Raw genomic sequence first — 16,653 nt, 5'->3', positions numbered from 1 at the left:
CCAGATCAGTGACAGCAAAGCCTGGATCCCTTAGGAAGGCAACTATAGTTTCCCACCAGGATAACAGGGCCTCCTAACTAAATATTTTCAGGGAAACCCCAATGAGCCCCTTCAGCCCATCTGGGGTGATGCCACCAAGAGCACATTACCAGGAGGGCTGTGTAGGTGTAGGGATAGTGGTAGGCCAGGTAGCAGGCATCCTCATTGTGCGGGAAGGTGACCACAAAGGTGAGGGTGTAAAAACACTTCTCAGATGCTCCTCCCGTGACAGCTGCACGCTGGCGATAATGATTCCTGAAAGAGAAAGAAGGCAGATGCCATAAACGTGCCCTGATATATAGTGGCAAATGTTCCTCACTCGAAACTCTATTTGGGTAAAATTTAGAAAAGAGGGAAACTGACAGGTCATGACCCAAACCAGCAACGTGTAGGCGGGTCCACCCGTCTCTCTCTCTTTTTAGGGAGAGGGAGGGCACACTCACACAGGAGTGGAGGGGCAGAGGGAGAAGGGGAGAGAGAATCTCAAGGAGGCTCCACAGTCAGCACAGAGCCTGACACAGGGCTCGATCCCATAACCCTAAGATCAAGACCTAAACCAAAATCAAGAGTCAGACTTAACTGACTGAGCAACTGGGGCACCCCAGATCTAATCTGTCTCCTATTTGTGGCACACACACCACACATACCACGAAGCCTACAGAGTCACTGAGCAAGAAAACAGACAGGTATGTGAATAATTCTGTGTATCTCAAGACACAATGGCAGAGATATACTTTATTACCCAAATGTGGGTTCCCCCAGCCCCTGCCTTACCCCAGCCCCAAGTTCAGCTCTTTCTTTCCCTTCCGCCAACCAAGTGGTTTTAACAATCATGACTACTACATACTGAGTTCCAATGCGACACTTAACCCATGTCACCTTATGTGATCACTGCAACAACACATCCTGTGCATGAAGAAACAAAAGCTTAGGAAAATTAATTTGTCAAAGGTTGCAAGACTTGAACGTGGTCGGGATGGGACTCGAACCCAGATCTGTCTGTCTAGGAAGGCTTTGTTCATTCCACTGTACAATACTTGCTTCCCAAAGGAATACATTTGTCACCCTAAATGTGGTTCAGCGTCTTAGAGCTTCAGAGTACGCAGTTTCCTTTGTCAGAGATGAAGAACCAATTTTGATAACTCAGAGAACAGTATCGAAGTGAATTGCACCCAGAAGTACATTCCGAGCAATATTTTCCCCACACGCTGCCTGTTATGCCGGCGCCTTGCCTGTTGATGAAGAGGCAGCTGTGCAGGCTTCCCTGAGAAATGCTGCCATCAAGACTGCTTTATGATGCAAAGTACGCCCGGACACCCAAAGATTAATTCCACCTTTTGAACATTCACAGTATTCGCTTACTTGTCCATAGTGCTTTGGGGTTTTATTGGGGGAAAGGGTGGGGAGAGGGAAGAAATAGCAGGTAATGAATTTCTGTTCTTGCAAAATGGAAAAAAAATTTTTTTTCCTGCCCCTTTTTCCTGCCTTTTTGCTACCTATGGGCCACCACGAACCCCCCCACAAAACAAAAACCAACCAACCAAACAAACAAACAAAATCAGGCAAGCAATAAAGGAAGAGACAGAAAACACACTGTCTTGTTTCTTACGGTTTTGTGGGTTTTCGATACTGATACATCTAGGAGTGGCAGTCCCACAGACGATGGCCTGACACATTTCTCTTGCCTCAGCTTCTGCCAACACAGCACCCTGGGGCCCTGCTCATTTTGGGAGAGGATACCCCCTAACAATGCAAGCCCCAAGTGATCCTCCTGGTCACTGTTTGGATCACATGAAGAGGATCCATTTCCTTTGTGACTCCAGCGCCAGCAACTTCAAGAAGGCAACTTCAACCATGGTGCCATCTGGATCTTGATACCTAACTGGGTCTCCTTTCTCCACATTTCCCCAAAGTTCTGGACTTCCTTCCGAGCTCAGGCTCTGGTTATTAGAAAGTATGTCAAGAAGCAGATGGCAGCTCAGAAAGCATGCCAGGCACATACGCTCTACCTTTTCTCTCCGATTCCACCCATAAAAGGCTCCCCTGCAAATGCTCACCCAATTGACACCTACCTGAACGACAGGAACTGGTCAATTACACCTCTCTATGCTGCCGACCCATGGGATAGGAAACGAACCAGTCAAATGATTGAGATGTTGGTCACTGACCAAAATGTGGAAGAGCCCATCACCTGTCAGCACATGCACGTGAGCACACACCTGTGCATACGCCCCCTATAGCATATTCATGCAGGTAAATGCAGGTGGAAACAGAACACCTAGTGCCTCTCCATCCCCAAGTTCTTCACCCACGAAGAGTGGACACAGAGCGTGCATCTTGCTAGGGTATAGAAGATTTCCCTGGGGGTGGTGTCCTTTGACACGAGGCATGCTTCCTGGTCTACTTCCCACTCTACCCTTAGATACACTGAAGTCACACCACAGGGACATTGGCTGTAGGCAAACTCAGCCTCACCCCACCAGCCATCAGAGTGAGCATGAAAGGAAGAGAAAGCAAGGATGTGAAATCCCCACCCCTAGGCTCTTTCCACCATTCAAAGCAAACCTGGACTCCAGAGAGGGAAGAGCTACTGTGAAACAGAAAGAGAAATAAAATAAAGGGATTCTTCGTTTTTGAACTTCTATGGACCTACATTCTCATGATTTAAGGGAAGTATAAGGAATTCGAACAGCCATTTTGGTCGTATGAAATCCACCTTATCACAGCCCCAACACACACACACACACACACACACACACACACACACACACACTATCTAAAGCTTGAAGGGCAAGAATCTTGTGGGCAAGACTAGAAGCTCCTCACTGGGGCACCTGGGTGGCTCAGTCACCTAAGCGTCTGCCTTGGGCTCAGGTCATGATCCCAGGATCCTGGAACTGAGTTCCACATCAGGCTCCCTTATCCCTAGAAAGTCTGCTTCTCCCCCTGCCCCACTCATGCTTGCTCTCTCTCTTGCAAAAGTAAACAAAATCTTTTAAATCAATAAATACATAAATACATACATACATACATACATGCTCCTCACTGGTAAGCCGGCCCTCCCCAAGATGACTGCAGAATGCTGGGATTTAAAAATGGGTGTCCCCTCATTTATGATGAGGTTCTGCTGAAGGAAATTCCATGACCACCCTAGTCTGGGATCGAAACTCTAGCAGAGGCTAAAGCAAATGTCAGGTTTTCCCACTGGAGTCTCCTGGTGGCCGTGCACGGGGAGCAGGAGAATCCAGATGACTCTACCAGTAGCAAAAACTCTCCTCTTCAGGGACCTGGACGGTCCCCCAAGATCACCTTCTTCAAAGTGAAATGTTCAATAAATCTCTAAAGTGAAACCCTTCTCTTGCAACAATTCCATTGGTGCACGGTCAAGTTACTTTTGTTTTCCCAACTATGATGTGAACATCCTGAGGGATGTCTGCAAGGAAGTTAACATTCATCCTTTCTATTTTCAGGGGGTCCCATGTTCTTTCTTTACACAGACAACCCTTTCCTTCTACCTCATTCAGACAACTCGTTTTGCCTTCAAGTCTCAACCCAAGGGTTTCCTCTTCCTGGAAGCTTTCCCGGATACCTGCTCTTTTCCACAGTTCTTAGCACACTCTGTCTCTCCCTCACGACTAACCCTTTATGATGGCTATTCTGCTTCTCTGCTTGCGTATTTTCATGCTCCACACGGGAGCTGGACTTAGCACCTGTCCAGTTACAGTCTGTAGAACAAATGGACTCCAGGAGTAGTAACTAGAACACCTAGAATATTCCAACCTCTAATCCTACTGGTATCTTTTTAAGCATAAGCGTTACTGCACACTCCACAGATGGGGAAATCAAGGGTTATGGACGTGAAGCATCTCGAGCAACTCCACACAGAAAGCATAACAAGCGGGGTTTCAACCCTACGAGTGGGCTCCAAGACCAAGATCTCTTTTATTATATCACTTGTCACTTGGAAATGGGCAAGACGAAAAGAAGTCTTTTGGCCCAGTTGAGCCAGTAAGAATGTGAAGTTCTGGCCTTCACAAATCGGGGCTGCTTATAAGCTTAAAGTCTAAAGTAACAGAAGGAATATAACTCAGAACAGATGAGAACTCATGAAAATGAAACATTTCACTGATTCTTTATGTCCCTGGTGCCACTCAGAAGTTTCTACCAGCTACCGATGACTGCTGACGTTCACTGAACACCTACTGTGCCCCAGACACTGTGCTCAACTTTACACCTGCTTTTCCTCATTCCATTATTGTCTCCATTTTACAAATAAGGAATCAGACGGTGAGGCTGGGATAATCTTCCCACAGTCACACAACTGATGAGAAGTGGTGGAAGTCTGATTCCAAGAACCTTCTCCCCTTGATCTGCTCTTTGAGATGGAGAAGGAGCCTGGCGAAAATCAAGGGCTTTCTCAGATTTGCCGGACCCTAAATAGGTCATGTTGGGTCAAAAATGACCCAGGGTCGGGCAGAACCAGCTCTTCCCATTAAAAGGCTCCCCCTTTGCTTTTCCACTCCCTGAACCATTTGTCTTAGGACCAATCTACACTTTTATAATCATAAAGCCTTCAATGAAGCAAGGAGCAAAGTACAAAAATACATAGTTATGAACTCAATCTATTTCCATTTGCACTTAAAAATATGCTGGGAAGTCATTTTTCCCCCCTCCGGGTGCATGAAATAAACGAATGCCAAGAGAGAAAGTGAAGTAGATAATCTTATAACGGCCGGCTCTGTTTAACAAGGGCACATCATTTCACTTAACAGGGTCTAATAAGGCAGAGCAGCCATGCCACCGGGCTTCCCTGTGTCTGCAGCGTTACTAATACTCCACACAACGCCAAACCTCCCCCCGAGATCCCTCGGAAGGATGCATGACGGCAGACCTCGTGTACGACATTCATCTTCATGAGTGAGCTATTCCATCTCCTCTCGCGAGCAGAGATAAATGTCAGAAGAGATCAGCCGTTGTGTATTACATGGCCACTCTGAGCCTGCGGCTTCCCTCCCTCTGCCCTTCGGCAGCCAGATTACTTTAGACCAGAGCTAGGAAAGGATTCGGAAAGGTGTGAGGCTGTGTACGTTGCAGGGAGAAGCAGGCGCGGGGAAGTAAATAGAGCAGAAACTGAAAGTGTCCTTGCTTACTTTCATGAGAGGCATGGATAAAGGAGTCTGCTCATTTAGGCCCTTCCCTCCTGAGGATCCTTTTTACTTTCTGGCCTACCCGTCTGCAAGGTGGGTGGGAGAGGGGGAGGGGACAGAGAAGGAGAGGGGATTCCGGGGGACAGGCAAGATGGTCAACTGCGCACAGGAGAAAACATTAGAATTTTTCCTCAAACCGAGTATGATCTATGCACTAAGGAGGAAATTCAGCTGCCTCTAGGTTTAACGGGGGGGCGAGGGGGGTTGACACTGCTGTCCTTATGCCGTCCAAGTCAACCTGATGTGATGCCTAATTATAGAGCAAACTGGAGTAAGAGCGATCTTATCTGTTCTTCTCTGCTGTGTTCCAGAGCCGGAATACGAACAACGCATTGCATTATACGTCTCTGGTTTTCATGCGTCAGGAAGCTGAGTATCAATTGCTGGACGGGAAGAGCTCCGTGCCTCCCTCAATCTTTTGCTTTTAACTTCTGGCAAGGTGGTTTGCAGAAGCCTACTTTAGTAGACTGATAGACTATTTTCCTAAATTAAACTAAACCTCACAATATAGACCATTAGTTGTTTTGTTGTTGTTTATTCTGCTTAGAGGCCAGATTGATGGTAACATTAAATTTCAAGCACTAAGGACCCCTCAAAAATGGACATGGCCTATTTTCTACTCTTCACACTAGTTCTCAAAGATTCTGGCAAAGTCGATCTGCCTAATGAGATCTTTCAAAACTATGCAAAAGGCTACTGACAACTGTATTTTTCATGGGAACCCCCATGGGTACAGCATGCCCTGGTTATCAACAGAATAAAGATGTAACAACTGGGTAGACACTTGTAATTTTTCATTGTTCCATCTTTTTCTTAGCACTTATAATTTTAACTCTTTGCATGTCTTCTGATGCATATATTAGTATAATAATGCATATGTAACTGATTAAAATTACTTATAAACAAATCTGTATCAGAAGGACACGCATGACTCTATCTTATCAAAACAGACAGGAGACCACTTTCTAACTGATAACGATGAGACCCACAAAGCTGTCAGCCCACATCCTTAACTGATCACCACTGCTGTCTCTTTCTGAAGGAAATGAATATCCCATCCCTCTGTCCTTTTCTCATTTGTGGTTCCGTATATGTACTCAGGCACAATGAGCACCCTGGCGCCCCCTTTAGAATGTGGCACTAAATCTGGGATTAACAGCACAATAGAAATAGAATTTCCAAGCTTCTGATGATGTGCTGGAGACAGAGAAATAAGGATATAAACTTCTCTCAAATTAATACACTGGAGAAAACAAAGGCAGGGGTAAAGCAAACAGATCTTCTAGAGCAAATCAACTCAAAGACTGTGATGGGTAAAAAGGGAGAAATATGTTCTCCAATCTAAGGCATTCGACAGTAGGGAGCTGTGGTTGGATAGAGATACAAACATCTACCCTGTTGTTAAATCACGTTATTAGAAATATGTTAACATAATGTGGTGAATAATTGTAAAACAAACTACGTTACAATGTAGCGATCTTATCCATTCATCTCTGTTGTATTCATGACTGCAATATGAAAAATGAATTACATTATACATTCATGGTTTTCATGTTACCCCTCTGTTGCTCTTTAATCACATAACAATTGTCTTGCTAATGAATCTAACAGCTATTAACATTAACTTTGGCTTTCCTGAGGCCAAGGTTGTGCTTTTGGAAGTGGGGCTTCTTTCCTCCTTCTCTTTTTGGCAGGGGCTTAGTCCCCTCAAGCCTGCTCCTTGCTCCCCACCTCCCAGAGGAACAGCCTCCAAGGGGAGTTCTACTCCCCTGAGAGAAAATACTGAATGTCATGCTTGTCCCATCTCTTACTAAGCTCCAGATCCAAGCAGGAAGCCAGCTGGGTCTTTCATGTTTATTCAGGGTTACTATTTTCACAGGACACCCCAAGGTTCAAAATTCAGACTCTCGCTGTTTTTCCCTGCAATTGTTGGCTTCTACCACTTTGGATGGGTTTTAATCTAAATCTCTTTGGAACATGAAAAGATCCTGACAGTTTCTAGATACGGAGGGCGGAGAGAAATTGCCATATAGGTGAATGGAAAACCAACAAAATCGTAATATTTTGCTATCGTTCTAAAGAATATAATGAAAATACTACCCAGGTCCATATCCTAATACATCACGGACTGAAGACTGCCAACTCTTTTATTACAAACTGTAAGAAAGCCCAGCTCTGTGTTTTGTAGACAGTACTTATCTCTATCGTGATTTTTGCCTTTGTGTCTGACAGACAGGAAAGGTCAGGAATTGTGTTGCTCTATCAGTGTTCCTGTCCTCAGTCTCGACAGCCAAAAGGCACAGAGTATATATTCCCTTTCTTTTTGATATTAATAACAATCCTCAACTTTAGAATGTCTGATAATACTTTTCTCACGGCCCTCTTGTAATATCAGAAAGAGATACAACTTGCTTTATCCAATAAAACAAGTGCTAGCTTATCAGTTTTTAAAAGAAACTAGCAATGAGCTAATAATTAATTACATATTTCCTGCCCGTCCTAACAGTTCCTGTCCTTTTTCTTCCTTATGAATTTGTATTTTATTTTCCATCAAGAGAAAATGCACAAATGAGCAATTCATGGGTTGGGAATCCACTTCTTTTATCAAAAGATATGGATAATTTAGATTTCACTCACAACTTTACAGAATAAATTGATGAAACCAGCTGCTGATCAAGGGATGAAAATGAACTCCAGAAATGCTCCCTCTTTTATTTTTTTCCCAAAAAATCACCTTGCTGTGGAGGAACAGTCACTTACGTGCACCTGTCACAAGTCCACTCCCACCTATTTGGAAAACTGAAGCATTGGATAAATAAGGGTAGGCCAGAACATCTCAGAATTTTTTGTTCACTGGACTGCACCAAAAAAAGTCAAGAATGAAGGCTTGACCAACTAGTCACAGGCTGAGTCCATACAAGTCCTGACATCCAACAACAGGGCCTAAGGGTTTCAGTGTGTCGAAATGAGGACAGGTGACTTCTCTTCTTGGGCTCCACGGTGGGCGCCATGTAACATACTTGTGCTTCTGAAGGGCAGGGCACCCACCACTGGGACATGGAAAGAGGGCTGAGGTTTCTCCGGTCAACAGAGAAGAGCAGGAAATTGAGAAAGAATGAAAGAGCGGACAAAAGGAAGCTAGCAACACTCTAACTTACTTGTAATAACAGATTTCATAGCCCATCCGTATCCAGGTGGGTCTGCCCAGAAGAGCCTCCTTCACAGAATACACAGTGGGCTGCATCCCTGCACAGAACAAAGGCAGGATTAATCGCCGGGGAGGGGCACCTGGGGGGCTCAGGCAGCTAAGCACCCAGACTCTTAATTTCAGCTCAGGTCATAATCTCAGGGTCATCTTAAGCCCAGCGTGGAGCCTGCTTAAAATTGCTCTTTCTCTCTCCCTCTCTCTCTGCCCCTACACCCCACATCACAAAAAATAAAAAAATCAACAAAACAAAATAAAATAAAGTATTAATCTCTGAGGAAAGAGAAAATGGAAAGAGAGCTGTGATGGGCTGAATCACGGCCCTCCGAGATATCCAGGTCCTAACCCCTAGAACCTGTGACTGGTGCCTTATACGGCAGAAGGGATTTCATAGATGTAATTAAATTAAGGATTCTGAGATGGAGAGATTATCCTGGTGGGCCCTAAATGCAATCCCTTATGTCCTTTTGGGAGGGAGACAGAGGGAAGTTTGACTGCACAGGAGAAGCGATGTGACTGGGGCAGAAGGAGACTGGGAGATGCTTCATGGCTGGCTTTGAAGATGGAGGAAGGGGTCATAAGCCAAGGCATCCAAGGAGCATTAACTCTAAACACTGGGAAAAAAATACCAAACAAACAGAAAACCCCACAGATGCTCCAGTGGTCATGGCCTTTCTAGCACCTTCCCTGTAACCCAGTGAAACTGAAACTGATTTTGGACTTGTAGACACTAGAATTGTAAGAGAGTAAATCTGTCTTGTTTTAAGTCACCAAGTTTGTGACAATTTGTTACAGCAGCCACATGGAGCAAATACAAGACTCAGGGTTCATACCTTCTCTTTCTACACCAGGAAGATTCTATTTAGTCGCTACAAAATAGAGACCTGGAGATACCAGAATATTCATTCCTTACTCAAAGCCACTCAATGAATTAGTATACGATCCAGCAGTAATTTGCTGAATCGGATGCGATGCAGAATTTCAAAGTAAATGTGGGCTGCCGGTCACTTTGTCCCTGGAATTTCTCCTGCAAAATGGCTGAAAAGTGTCCAGGAGAATTTGAACTTCCCCCTTATTTTCTGAGAGTGCAAATCAGTGTCATCCAATTGGATTGTGCTGTTTTCCTTTCTCGGACAAACAGGTCAATATATTTGCTGCTTTGGGATTTAGGGCATAAAGAGAAGGAATAAATGAGAGGTTCTCATGGACCTCCAAAAGTTCAAGGTGGGGGCAAGGCAGTCAGGAAGCAGTGGAATGGATGGCATGGTGTTAACATTCCATCGCAGAGTGAGGACTTCCAGCTTCCCTTCCCTGGTGGCAGTCTGCCACAGGTTGGCCACCATCTTGCCACACATGGTGACAAGAAACATTCTGCCCAACATCGAACTCTTTGGGAACCCGAAAAGGGCTTCCAGTAGTAAGCCAATCAATCACAGAGGGGCGCCATTTCTGATGTTAGCCAGAAGGTCTACTTCTAGACCACCTGGAAGGTCTAGCTTCTAGACCTTCTGGAAGGTCTAGAAGATTTAGGGCATTAGCCCAAGATCTCATACCGTAATTAAACTGGCTGTTGGGCTTCTCACAGTTGATGACGTTGAAGCGGTAAGGGACGGCCGCCCTCATGCCGCTCACCTGGAAGTAGAACCACTGCTGGTGCTGGCTGCTGTTCACATCGGTGTTGACCAGCAAGTCGTACTCCCGCCTGCAAAGTCAGAAGCAAGGTTGGAGGGCTACGAGTCTTTAAGGAAACATCCAGCACTGAGAAGTCACACGTATCAGTTTCCAGAGGACAGATCTAAGACCCGGAATCTCAGCAGGTTGGCAAGTTACAGTGATTGTTCTCATCTCACAAAACTGGGGGCTGTAGAGATGTGGGGACAGGGGAGCAGGTTCTTGGTATTAGGAGAATCAGTTACACAATCACAGCATATCTTTTTATTAAACTGTGATTTAATAAATTAATAATGAAACTCTCTAACAGGAAAAATGCAACTGCGCTCTATCCCAGAGAAAATTCAATCACATCTGGTTGCGTAGGTCATCCCTATTTGATGCTGCACCTTACTTTTGAGCCTGGGTCTCCTCATATGGAAAATAGAAACAGTGCCTAAACTTGCAGTGCTGTTTGAAAAGATTAAGCAGTATCATACAGGTAAGCCCCCAGCAACGCAGCAAACATGAATTAGGCTAGCAGTGCAGGAGTTGTGTGTGCATTGTGTCCCTTTTTAATTGATTTAACTTACATGCAGTAAAGTGCACAAAATTTAAGTGCACAACTCAATGACTTTCAATAATTTCATCTGGACACTCCTGTTTGGCAATTACCCAGATCAAGATATAGAACAGTTCCAGTGCCCCAGGAGACTCCTGCATGTCCCCTCTCAGTTACTATCTGCAAAGCTAATCATTTTTTGAGCTGTAGCAACAAAATTAACAATACAGTTTTGACTTCGTTCAAAAATATGATTGCTTGCTCCATCCCCGTGCCATGTTCTCTGAGCTGCTCCTCTAGAAAGGGTAATGTGTTTGCCCCAATCCGTTCACACTCTGCCACTCTGGACCCCTGAGAAGTGGTACAGTGAGATTTCTGGAAGAGGGGAGCTTTGCAGAAGGCATATCAGAGCAGAACAGAGCTCCCCGATGGAGACCCACTGCTCAGACCATCACTCTAAGCATCTCCCTAGAACCATCGAGCCCAACATATGACAAATGAAGCAAAATCCAAGAAGCAACACTCATAAGAACAAATCCACAAAGACTACAGCCCTCAAATGGTCTGCTACACCCACCATCCTCTCCAAAAACTGATCATCAAAACTCCTTGCCTATACCTAGGTTTGTTTTCCACCCTCTGACTCCATCACCCAGACCATAACTAATTGGTTTACGGTTCTACCCTCTGGCAAAGGTGGATATCTGAAGAGAGATCAGAGCAAGACCAGCAGGGCAGACACATCATGGACTGACCACTGTCCCCTAACCCCAGGAGACTCCAGCTTAGGTGTTCTCTCCCGGATCCCTTAAGCATGATATAGAGAGAAACGGAGTAATGAAAGCAGGCACTACCACAGGATGTAGAAGCTGAGCTGGCAAGAGAGAGAGAAGAAGGCTGAGAAGCAATGTTAACAGAACTGCCTTTCTCTCTTCAGCCCGCGTAGCTCAACCTGTATTTGTTTAATATGTCAGGCTTCCTTGAAATAGTTCATTTACAAACAACAGAAAAGGAACACTGCTCATCTGCCCTCCCCCACCAAAAAAGAATTTCAAAAATGACTCCTCAGATAGCTACAAAACGGGCTGTTCTAGCTGAGTATCTGCACTGCATACGGCCAATATGCAGCCCTGAGGACAGGCTCATGCTGACTGAGTGCCGGGCACTATTCTGAGAGCGTGACGTATTTTTAGCTAACTCACATTAAAAAAAAAAAAAAAAAAAAAAAATCCCTATGATGTGGGTGCCATCACTGTCCCCATTTTCTGGGTGAGGAAGAAAAGGCAGGGAGTAGAGTCAGGGAATTGCTCGAAGTCTCCTGGTGGATAGGGGTGAGGTGGCCCCGGCATTCTGATTCCAGAGTGTGTGACCCCCCACACCATTAACTGTCCCGGACTGCTGTCTTCAGGAGTTCACCCATAGAAGATGGAGACAAATCCTGACTTCTGGCATACAACAAATAGAGTTCACACTGGTATCAAGGGAAGAATGATACCATAGTCCTCTCTTCTGCGCCGGAAGTTTTTGCTTTGTGTCCTCTCCCTCTGTGTAGTTTGTACAGCCCTAGCCTCCCCTTGCCTGTGAAACGCTGGTCTAGTAATAGAAGCTGATTGAGAGATCGTGGCAGAGAGGCATGGCACTACACATGCCCTTGAACGAAGATTAACACGCCTCTCCACGGGGAGCCCAACGTTCCTGCCACCTACGTCCACAGTTATGGGAGCAACGGACGTGAAAACATACAGGACCAGGGGGCCCCACGTACCCTGCTGTGTGAACATAACAAGCCCCGACATCAACGTAGGTACCAACATCCCAGTCAAAGGACTCCCATACCCATGGATGGAGCCGTTATCTGCAACACAGGTGAATTCATAACCCTCACCTCTAGTAGCCTCCTGGCAGCGACATCAGCCAGTGAGCCCCCTAGTGGTGAGCCCGCAGACGTTTAGCAACGGACTGAGGGGCAAGCTTTCCTGTGCCCTGTTTGCCACCTCTCCCGGGTATAAACACTCCCGCCAGGACTGTTTTCAAAGGACCCATGCGAGACCTCTGTACAGAGAACAGGGAGGAGAGAGGCACAACCCGCTCCCTTAAGCTGCCAGGAGCTACCTTTTGGGTTCCCGTACTCACTCGCGCACTCGGATGGCTTTGCGCAGATTTCCTGACTCGAACTTGGAGGAGAACCGCAAGCAGTCGGAAGCGGTGTCTTGCAAAGGCCTGTAATGAAATAGGAAACATGTGAACACATGCGTTACTGCTATTCTTGGGCATAGCCTGACATTTCTGAGAGATAAGCTTTTTCTCACAGCTTCCAACATGAATTCTGACCGTGTTTCGGGGAGAAGGGATGGATTGCTAACATCAAACACGCTTGTTCTCGTGTCATTAAGAGGGTATTCTATACTACCCCCCCACACACACATCTTCCACATTCCACGAACACTCAAGACCACCTACCAAGGCTCATCTAAGCTGAAGACAACTTTATTTATAACATCACTTGGCTGAATGAGCCTCCGGACATCCTCAAATATCTTGATCCTGGAAAGGAAAATTGGAAACATTTGAAGGGTTGGCTCTCACTCCTTGCCCCGTCCATCCTACAGCCATCCGGGAAGGGCCTTGAGAGTCATCAGAGAATTATGAACGAAAAAATTAATAATGCCCCAACCCAGGGGTAAAGCACAGCCTTGCCCTCCTTTCCTCCTTATCAAAAACTGAAACTACAGCAGGAATGGAGAACGGACTGATTCCAGAGTTTTAGTTGGAAGATTGGTGACTTGAGGGGGAATTTTTTTCAAGAGCACTTGCACTAATGGGCTCCAAAGGTCTTGGCTGTGAGAGTAACAGCGTCCTTTGCACAGAGACGATTTTTGAGGGAAACTTTAGGATTGTTGACTGTTAGCATCCTCAAGGCCTGCGAGGCTTCAGGAAGCCTCTGAACTCTTGAGTCATTTATAGTCCTTGGGTTCTGTCATCCCCAGAAAATTAAGATCAATCTTCTGTCTGAAAAATACCCGTGTCAGGAAGTTTAAGTAAGAGGACAGAAGGAAGCCCAAGGGATCATGGGCCTGAATCTCTAATCCGTGCTTTTTGGGTGGAGTGAGAGGAGGAGAGAGGACGTAGACATGAGGCCTGGGCTCAAGGGGGAGATGTTCTCTCAAGGGGGGAGGTGTCGCTGGGCCAGACCCTGTGCTGTGGCTCTCAGGAACTTGAGCCTGGCAAAGGGTAAGGTCAGAACTGTCAGCAGGAGCCTAAGCCCGAGCAGTTACTTGCTGATGAAATAAGTTCCTGAAACTTTCTGGTGCGCACACTTGGCCCCGTTGACTTAACATATGCATAGTCAATGTCTGTCTGTTTGTTTTCCAGGGAAAATCATTTTTCCTTGGCTTTAGCCATTTACATTTTAATCTCGCGATGTTGATCCAAAGGCAAAGCTCCCTTTCCATCATTCTGGGAGTAACCTCCCACTAAAGTTTCTGTCCTAGAGAATGCATATTTTCCTTCCAGTCCTCAGTGCTATAGCAGAACTACTCTCCCAGCCAAGCCAGGTTTTGTAAGGTTGAGACTGTGAGATAGGGGTACGCCACCAACTTTCCTCAACAAGAGATCCAATACCAATTTACAGTGAATTTAAAAAAGAGAGAGAGAGATCCCAAATAATCCACACTGGTTTTGGTTTTTTTTGTTTGTTTGTTTTTGTTTTGTTTGTTTCTGAGAACCTTCCTTTGAGGAATAATCCCAGGATTTGGACAAACTGGGTTGTCTTTCCCTGTTATGATCCGCAGAGCATTCTGGGATACAGGATTGCATTAGAATCATCAAAGGGATTCTTTTTCTGTTAACACCTGCCTGCCACTATCCCACACGTGGTTCTGATATGTCCAGGGAGGAAGGCAAGCTTCTGCGTTTGGCAAAAGCTTCCCAAAGGATTTGAACATGCTCCTGACTGATTCTCATTTTTCCAAAGATAGCAGAACTCTCTACACAAACCATTCTGCCGATTAAAATATTAAAGAGAAAAATACAGCTTCCAAATCAGCACCAATATCACCTCTGGACTCCACATTTGCGTTCCAGCATGGACTGAGCAGAGGGAGGTGGACGGTGACCCCAGAGGTCAGGAAATGCCATCCTCTTGAAGTCAGCCACAGATCTGGTTCTTCTGGCTTTGGCCATATAAAGATGGGGGTCATGGAAGGGGATATGCTTGGGATGTGTCTGCAGAAGCTTATCTATTACTTCAGCAGTTTCTGTAGGCCTAGCAGAATTGGAGAGGGAGACACTCATCATTGGGCAGGAAATCACGTCTATGTCCCAAGATTCCTGTTTAAGGGAAGCTTGAATGTCAGGGACTTCTCTTCGAGAAGAATCTATCCCAAGACCATTTGACTGCATATTTTGGTATGCATTCATCCCAGGGCCTCTTTTGGAGGCTGGATGCATGGTGGACCTTCCCATCTTCACCATGCTCAGAAGAGATGTCTGGACCATGTCTTCTCTTTCTTGCCCCCAGAAGCTTTGGTCCTTAGTCAAATAATGCTGCTTTGCGGAGGTCACAGGCGGAATGTGGTAGTGCTCGGCATCCTGAGTCTCTTCAAAGTTCAAATTATCTCCAGGTTTAGACTCAAGTTCCTTCAGGTTTAAAATGAAAAAGAATATGTCAGTGTTTCCTTCCTGATAGAAAATACAACGTGACCTCTGTCCTCACTCTCTGGGCACAGAGTTAAGCTTAAATCCTGTGAATTAAGAAGCTTTTTCCAAGGTCAGACAAGAAAAGGCTAGCTTCAAGAATCAAAGAAATGGGAGAATCACAGAAACTCATGTTTGGAAGGGGCATTGGGTGGGTCTAGGGTAATTCTATACAGCACACAAATGCCCTCTGGAACATCCCCAAAACTTACAGCCTGGTTACAAACTTATTTACATTATTTTCATTACACCCCAAGGTAGCACCTTTCACTTCAGGACCATTCTGATTGTTGTTGTTGTTGTTTTTTTAAGTATTCCTTACACTGGACTGAAATTTTCTTTGCTGAAATTTTTACCTACTGATCCCCTTCGGCTTTCTGGTTTAAAATAGAATATGCTGCTTCCCTTCTCCGTGGGATTTAGCTGGTATGCTTAGAGGTGGGCAAATTCATGCTATCCTAAGAGCCATAAGAAAATAATAGAGATCCAAAGGCAGGTCTAAAATCTTGACAACAGCAACCGTAGTGGGAGCAGCAACTAGCCACTACCTCACCAGGTGGAAGGTTCTCAATTTGTTTCTACTCAAAAAACCCTGGAATCAGACAGGCCACTTTCAGAAAGCCATCCAGGACAACTTTCCCATCGTGCAGGGGAACAAGAAATCACCGAGAATTTTCAGTGCACTTTCAGGACGTGAGGACAAGGCACTTTGTCCTCCGGACAATAGGTGGTGGTGCGCACGGTCATCCTAGGCCCATCTCGGTGCCAGGTGCCTTGCCTGCATCCAGCTCGGCCCCCTTTTTCACATTTTGCTTAGCCTTCTGCTTCACTCTCAGAAAGACCCCAGAAGCAGATTGCTAAGGATAAGCAACGCTCTCCATCTGGAGACCTCCTGCTTGGCCTCTCAGGTTCTGCTAAGAACCCACCATGCATGACCAGGGAGCAGAACCACGGCATATGCCCTACCTCGAAGCTGCAGGAGAGCTCCAGACACATGGCCTCATACTGCCTCAGCTCTTCTTCGGGTCGGTCAAGACCAGGTTTGGTTCTCAGCTTGTTCACATCTGTTTCCAAGTCATCATCCTATAATGGAATATAGAGATATATATATAATATCTAAATATATATCTATGTGTCTATATCTGTATCTGTATTTATAGATATAGACATATATATATTACACTCAAGACAGCTACCCTGAGAAGCATCAAGTCAAGCTACTACATGTGCAAATTTTCAGAAACTTGGGACATGGTTTCCTTGATTCCAAATTATAGTGCTAGCCTATGCTAAGG

At 45.4% G+C, this 16,653-nt stretch overlaps 1 protein-coding gene across 1 annotated transcript in view; it reads right to left on the bottom strand.

Annotated features, from left to right (window-relative positions):
- AGBL1 (ATP/GTP binding protein like 1) overlaps positions 1-16,653 on the bottom strand; it is a gene marked incomplete at its 3' end in the record, with an annotated part of 181,941 nt that overhangs the window by 12,990 nt on the left and 152,298 nt on the right. Inside the window, exons 10-16 of the mRNA XM_032842369.1 lie at positions 16,325-16,441; positions 14,721-15,301; positions 13,124-13,207; positions 12,797-12,883; positions 10,005-10,153; positions 8,405-8,492; positions 150-294 (exon numbers count right to left, since the gene is read on the bottom strand). Of these exons, the coding sequence (XP_032698260.1) occupies positions 150-294; positions 8,405-8,492; positions 10,005-10,153; positions 12,797-12,883; positions 13,124-13,207; positions 14,721-15,301; positions 16,325-16,441 (1,251 nt within the window). The remainder of the gene's footprint in view (positions 1-149; positions 295-8,404; positions 8,493-10,004; positions 10,154-12,796; positions 12,884-13,123; positions 13,208-14,720; positions 15,302-16,324; positions 16,442-16,653) is intronic.

This window comes from Lontra canadensis, unplaced genomic scaffold, assembly GCF_010015895.1.
Source record: "Lontra canadensis isolate GAN:19392208 unplaced genomic scaffold, GSC_riverotter_1.0 scaffold128, whole genome shotgun sequence".
In the NCBI taxonomy this organism is placed as follows: Eukaryota; Metazoa; Chordata; class Mammalia; order Carnivora; family Mustelidae; genus Lontra; species Lontra canadensis.
The sequence above is the reverse complement of the archived record's forward strand: the minus strand, read 5'-3'. Positions and strand labels throughout refer to the sequence as shown.